At 33.9% G+C, this 7587-nt stretch overlaps 1 protein-coding gene across 1 annotated transcript in view; it reads left to right on the top strand.

Moving 5' to 3' along the window:
• Positions 1-1760: 1760 nt before the first annotated feature.
• Positions 1761-7587, top strand: part of gpd1c (glycerol-3-phosphate dehydrogenase 1c) — a 9215-nt gene continuing 3388 nt past the window's right edge. The window contains exons 1-2 of the mRNA XM_056479093.1: positions 1761-1869; positions 3851-4028. Of these exons, the coding sequence (XP_056335068.1) occupies positions 1829-1869; positions 3851-4028 (219 nt within the window). The 5' untranslated portion in view covers positions 1761-1828. The remainder of the gene's footprint in view (positions 1870-3850; positions 4029-7587) is intronic.

The following is a 7587-nucleotide window of genomic DNA, read 5'->3' as shown; positions in this document are numbered from 1 at the left end:
GGTGTTTCCCAGTACTGGGTTGCGGCTGGAAGGACATCCACTGTGTAAAACATATGCTGGAATAGTTGGTGGTTCATTCTGCTGTGGCGACCCCTGAAAAATTTGAGACTAAGCCGAAGGAAAATGAATGACTGAATGAATGAATGAGCTTGCATGTGGTGTATGTAATTTGCATATATGACCATATATCATATTCTTCTGTATGATGTTATTCCCTTTTTTCTTCTGTTTGTCGTCTTTTTTGTGTGTCCATTATTAAGGATTTATTACTACTCTACATAATATTATATTCTGGACCCAAGACCATCACGTGTGTCATTATAAAGCATGCATGATAAAGTGATGAATTAATCATATTTAATTTTGGTGTCACATGAAAATCCATCATAATCTGTTGCACACATTGCAGGACTAGAACACACACACACACACACACACACACACACACACACACACACACACACACACACACACACACACACACACACACAGATGATTACACACAATTAAAGAAGGAATTCAGAATTACAGACAAATCCAGACCTGCTGAACCCAGCACACACAATCTTTCACACACACATACACACATATATACACACACACACACACACACACACACACTCTCTCTCTTTTTTTACATACATTGTCTTGCAGATGCGCACACACACAAACTTTCCTTCAGTGTGTTTATGTGTGTGCGCGACAGAGAGGTTAAAGTCTTGATATTTTAGAAAAAATTAAACTTTTTAATGTCATTTTTACTAAGAAAATGTTTATTTTATTTGTAATTATGCCATAACAGTAGACGATCAGACAAAAATCTTGGATTTAATAGTGTGAAGGAAGGAAAAAGATGAGCTGTGTGTGTGTGTGTGTATGTGTGTGTGTGTGTGTGTGTGATAACTTGCAAGTTGTCTTTGTGAAACTAAACAATTCCCAGATTCTGATTGATTATTATTATTACAGATGAATGCATTATTGATTATAATGTTTAAACTCTTTATCAAATGTGTTATATCGTCTTCCTCAATGCAATTCGTTATTTAATCCTTTTTTTTAATCAGAAGTCTCTCCCTTTCTCTGTCTTCCACACACACTATCTCTCTCTCTCTCTCTCTCTCTCTCTCTCTCTCTCTCTCTCTCTCTCTCTCTCTCTCTTTATTTGAATTCAGTAATTGCTTTATCGGCATGACAAATGTAATAAATGTATTGCCAGAGCATTAATAAAGTTTACATTAGAAAGAACATGCATATATATATATTTAAAAAACATAGTAAACACAGTAAATAGTGGTATAGTTTTATAATATATAGTACAATAATAATAATAATAATAATAATAATAATAATAATAATAATAATAATAATAATAATAATAATAATAATAATAATAAGTGAAGTGGGGTGCAGTGGTTGTTTTTTCTATTCTCATAAATAACATCAAACATCATAATACAGCGTATATTTCACATCACTTCACTTTATCAGGCTTTTCTGCTGAGCTGATCATTGCAGAAATAATCAGACTTCACAATCACACGACCTTTGACCCTGAATCCTAATACAAGTAAAAAACCAATAATAATAAATCAATAAATCTGAATTTAACAACCAACATTTATGGATAAAAATATAAAGAATAAATAATAATAATCAGTATATTTACAATGACTCATTTATAATAATGTAGCTGTCTCTCCCTCTCTCTCTCCCCCCCTCTCTCTCTCTCTCTCTCTCTCCTGTATGTGGGGTGTGTCAGGAAGTTAAACTTCACTCTTTCACTGGCTGATCATCAGGCAACACACACACACAAACACACACACTCGCGATGCCTGGAAAGAAAGTGTGCATCATTGGCTCTGGAAACTGGTGAGTTCAGTGTCTGTCCGTCTTTAAGATCAGCTATAAGCGCGTTATAGCAGCTGCTTGCAGTCAAACGCCGAACGCGACGCGAGACTGACGCGGGACTAGTTTCATATTCAGCGCGTCAGTCTCGCGTGTGTTTCTGTGTGTGTTTGCGCTCACTGAGAGCTTCATGTTTCAACATGATCCACATATTCAACATTTACCGGGTGTTTTATAGGAATGCCACCTTTATGACTGAAGTGAAACTGATTATGTTGAACACACATTGCTCTAAAGACATAATCAAGAAATGAACATTTGAGAATTATGCTAAAAGTCTGAAATATGGTGTGAAAAGTTGAAAAAATTAACGCAAACTACCGTTAAATGTTGTATAGGCTATGTGCTGCTGCGTTATTTGAAACTTTGATTTAATTGATCAGTTCATACATTGATTTAAATCACATTATATTATTATTATTATTATTATTATTATTATTATTATTATTATTATTATGTAAAAAGCATAAACTCTGAGATAAAGTCAAAATGCTGATATTACACATTATTACAGACAATTATAATGATATAGTCAAGAAACCGTCTTAACACGTTGAATAATAATGAGATTATTCATGACAGTGATCATATTAAAAGAAACACTAAAGGAAATTGAGATATGACTAACATGGTGCTTTATTTCTTTATGCACATGTGCTTGATTTAACACTGTCGCTTCACTGTTACTCCTGTTTTGTAGAGTTTATCACTGATCAGTTTTCAGTGTCTCACTCATTCAGTATGGAGGATGAAACCTGCAAAAACAATAAATAGATAAATAAATAAATATATAAAAATCCACAAATTCCTGCAATAATAAATATATAAATGATTAATAGTGCGGGCAGATAAATAATTAAATATTTATGCAGGAATTTGTGGATTTTTTATATAAATATATTTATTTATTCATTGTTTTATTTATGCAGTAATTTATGTATCTATTTTTATTTAGTTTATTAATTTTATTTTATTTATTTATTTGGGTATTTGTTTATTCATTGTTTTATTTATGCAGGAATTTATTTATTTATTAACTTATTTATTTATTTATTTATTTATTTGGGTGTTTATTCATTGTTTTATTTATTTTTTTATTTTTTATTTACCTATTTATTCATTTAACTATTTATTTATTTTATTTATGCAGTAATTTATTTATTTATTTATTTATTTTTTATTTGGGTATTTATTTATTTACTTATTTATTTATTTGGGTATTTATTTATTTACTTATTTATTTATTTGGGTATTTATTTATTTACTTATTTATTTATTTGGGTATTTATTTATTTGGGTATTTATTTATTTACTTATTTATTTATTTATTTGGGTATTTATTTATTTATTTGGGTATTTATTTATTTACTTATTTATTTATTTATTTATTTGGGTATTTATTTATTTATTTGGGTATTTATTTATTTACTTATTTATTTATTTATTTATTTATTTATTTGGGTATTTATTTATTCATTGTTTTATTTATGCAGGAATTTATTTATTTATTTACTTTTTTATTTATTTATTTGGGTATTTATTTGGTTACTTATTTATTCATTTATTTATTTATTTATTTATTTATTTATTTATTTATTTATTTGGGTATTTATTTATTCATTGTTTTATTTATGCAGAAATTAATTAATTAATTTATTGTTTTTGCAAGTTTAATCCTCTGTAGTTTAGATCTGCAGTAACTGTAGAGCAGAGGTGTCCAGCGCTGTTCCTGGAGATCTGCAGAGTTCAGCTGCAGCCTTGATGCAGTGCTCATGTCTTTATTACCAAGTTCTCCTTCAGATCCTGCTTAGTTGGTTTATTTGTGTTTGATCAAGGTTGGAGCTAAACTCTGCAGGAAGGTGGATCTCCAGGAACAGGGTTGAACACTCCTGCTGTAGAGGATATGTGTGTCTGTGTTTCATGTGTGTGTGTTGTGTGTGTTCAGGGGTTCGGCCATCGCTAAGATCGTGGGCCACAATGTGAAGTCTTCGAACCGCTTCGAGCCGCTGGTGAAGATGTGGGTTTACGAGGAGATGATCGACGGACGCAAACTCACCGAGATCATCAACACCGAACACGAGAACGTCAAATACCTGCCCGGACACAAGCTGCCTAAAACTGTGGTGCGTCTTCATCATTATCATCATCATCATCATCATCGTTATAATTATGACTACTATCATCTTCAATACTATCATCATCATCATCATCATCATCACTCTGAGCTGTTATCAAACACACAAACTTTGATCAGGTCACCTTTAACACACTGCTGCAAGATTATTCAGGATTATAACACAACACAACACAGACTGCACAACACAATAAACCAACAATAACCCTAAACCACACTGTAAACCCTAATGTTGTCTTTACTTAAACAATCAAAGAAAGTTGACTGAACATTACTTAAAATGTAGCATTTTGGTCCTGTCACCTAAAAATATGAGTTCATTTAACTTATATACAATGAAAATGCATAACCTTTACACAACATAACAACACACACTACACAACCCTGCATATAAAGACACAGAAGGCCACATGAAAATGCAGAAATGAGATGAAAAATCTAAATCCCAATTTGGTCATGAATGCATAAAAAGAGGCGTCACGGTGGCGCAATGGGTAGCATGATCACCTCACAGTAAGAAGGTCGCTGGTTCGAGCCCCTGCTGGGTCATTTGGCATTTCAGTGTGGAGTTTGCATGTTCTCCAATCTCCCATCTACAATATAAAACTTTTTTTTCTCCAATTTTCACACAATTTCTTTATAATCACTTAAAAGTTCATTTAATTTACTGAATTTTAGTTTTAATTTTAAGTTTCACAATACTTACCGGTCTGCATGAACACTTTGCATATCCTGGACTTTAGGGAGCTCACATGTGTAGTGGAAAGCAAACGTCAAAAGGTGCGGATATCAATAATGAAACTGTATTTATCAGAAAATGCTTACCAAATGATTACCAGTGGTGTTTCCCAGTGAAGGGTTGCAGCTGGAAGGGCATCCGCTGTGTAAAACATAGGTAACACTTTATTTTGATGGTCCATTTGAGTATTAGTAGACGGTCTGCTTAATATCAGCTGATACTGCTCCTTCAACAGACATTTAACTGACTAGGAGAAACTTTACAAGTGCATGTCAATGTACACCAGTGTTGCCAGATTGGAAATATCAAAGTATCGTACCAGAACCTCAAAATTATCATATTTGGAGGAAAATGATTATACACAAGTCAATCGGAGAGTATACAGCTATTATCTAGACCAGTGTTTCCCAACCCTGTTCCTGGAGGCACACCAACAGTACATATTTTGGATGTCTCCATTATCTGACCCATTAACTTCAGGTGTTGGAGTCTCTTCTGATGTTATGATGAGTTGATTCAGGTGTGTTTGATTAGGGAGAGGTTGAAAATGTGTACTGTTGGTGTGCCTTCAGGAACAGGGTTGGGAAACACTGATTTAAACACAAAGCATTTTGACACAACGTGCAAATTACCACAATGCCTTAAAAAACTAGACATACCATAGTGGGAAGGCTGAAACTCCACCTCTGAGTTGCTGTCATTGAGTGTTGCATGTTGCCAGATGTTAAGGGATTCGTTTTGCTGTACAAACTGGATGCCGTCAAACACGTTCACATGATGCATTTGAATTGGGAAAAACGTGAACATGAAGGGAAAACTCCCCTGTCCTCCTCACCTTCCTTTACAGCACTAATTGTTTTAACATTATTGCTTAAAAGATCAACGTCAAACTGAAAACTACTAACCTAACCATGGGCACGCGCAGCAGGAGCGTTAACTCGAGAGAGAGAGCCATTCTCCATGTTGATTGGCTGAGAAGAGCTAACATAAGATGAGACAGAAAGCGTGTCAAACTCCACCTTCTCCTCACAGATAGTAGAGAAAAGATGCAGCTAGACCAATACGTGAAGAAGCCCGAAGATTACAATGACATTACTTTAACATGACGTAAACTTCATCGGACAGAGGTCGAAATTACCGTACAAATACAATAATTATTGTATGTCTGGCAACACTGACGGACACTAACTCTAACCCTAACCTATCAGTTTACTTATAATCTAATGAGAACTAGTTAGCATGTAGATGCAAAGCAACTTAAATTCAACAATCGGATCATCAAAATAAAGTGACCAAAACATATGCTTGAATAGTTGGCAGTTCATTCCACTGTGGTGACCCCTGATTAATAAAGGGACTAAGCTGAAAAGATGAATGAATGAAGGAACAACATTTTGAGCGTAATTTCATTAAATCTTTTTCATAATTATTGCATAAAGTCCATGAAATGAGATTCTGTCACAGAAGCCATGTAAAGCAGCTTCAGATGCTGATTATCAGGTTAATAATTATTTAATAATAACTGGGTTAATGGCGGGATTATAAAACATCAAGCATGAAATCACCGCACACGTATTTGGATTATAATCGAAGAGTTAAGCAGGTCAGAGTTGAAGAACTAGTGTAGCAATCATTCATATTAACAGTTTAATGGTTACACTGTTAATAACGGTTATATAGCTGTACTCCTCTCCCGAATGCTGGACTGATACATCTCAGGTTTGCATCTCAGGAAGGATTGTTTCCCACTCCTCTTGCTAGATCCTCTCCAAATCATTAAAGTATTATTGCTTGACATTTGGCAGCTCAAACATTTTAAGCTCCCTCTACTGGTTTTCTATAGGATTAAGGTCTGGACACTGGCTTGGCCACTCCAGAATCTTAACTCTTTCCCTGCTATTGAGGAGTTTTTACGGTAATTTGTGTTTTAGATACAGTAAGGGAAGCCCTGAAGTATGTCCTGAGTGAAGTACAGTTGAGGTCAGAATTATTAGCCCCCCTGTTTATGTTTTTCCCCAATTTCTGTTTAACAGAGAGATGTTTTCAACACATTTCTGCACATAATAGTTTTAATAACTCATCTTTTACAACATGACAGCACATAATATTAGAATAGATATTCGTCAGGACAATAGTATTCAGGTTAAAGTGAAATTTAAAGGCTTAACTAGGTTAATTAGGTTAATTAGGCAGGTTAGGGTAATTAGGCAAGTCATTGTATAATGATGGTTTGTTCTGGAGACAATTGAAAACAAATATAGCTTAAAGGGGCTAATAATATTGAGCTTAAAATGGCTTTAAAACTATTAAAAACTGCTTTTATTCTAGCTGAAATAAAACAAATCAGACTTTCTCCAGAAGAACAAATATTATCAGACATACTGTCAACATTTCCTGAATCTGTTCAACATCAAAATAATTCTGACTTCAACAGCACATAACACCACATGCTTCTTAAAGTGAAATCTGAGAAAGAGAAACTAAGATTGTGGATAAAAATAAGAGTTATACAATATTATCCCTAATGTTAAAGGACTCGCCACAGCCAGATGATCCACCTTCATCCATCAGCAAGAGTTTAGTCATTTGTTTTACACACAAACATATGAATATAGAATAAAGTGCTGTACTGTTTGAAAGCAGAGGGTCGGTTCTTTATTTTGATATATAATATGCTCATATATTCCTTGCCAAAGTTATTCTGAGGGCTGTCAAACGGTAGGTGAAAATCATCTGAAATGCTGGCAGGGAAAGAGTTAAGAGTTACTCTATTGTTTCCTTGGCCGTGTGTTTTGGGTCATCGTCATGC

Source organism: Danio aesculapii, chromosome 19, assembly GCF_903798145.1.
Source record: "Danio aesculapii chromosome 19, fDanAes4.1, whole genome shotgun sequence".
In the NCBI taxonomy this organism is placed as follows: Eukaryota; Metazoa; Chordata; class Actinopteri; order Cypriniformes; family Danionidae; genus Danio; species Danio aesculapii.
Note: the sequence above shows the minus strand (reverse complement) of the source record. Positions and strands in the feature narration are given on the sequence as shown.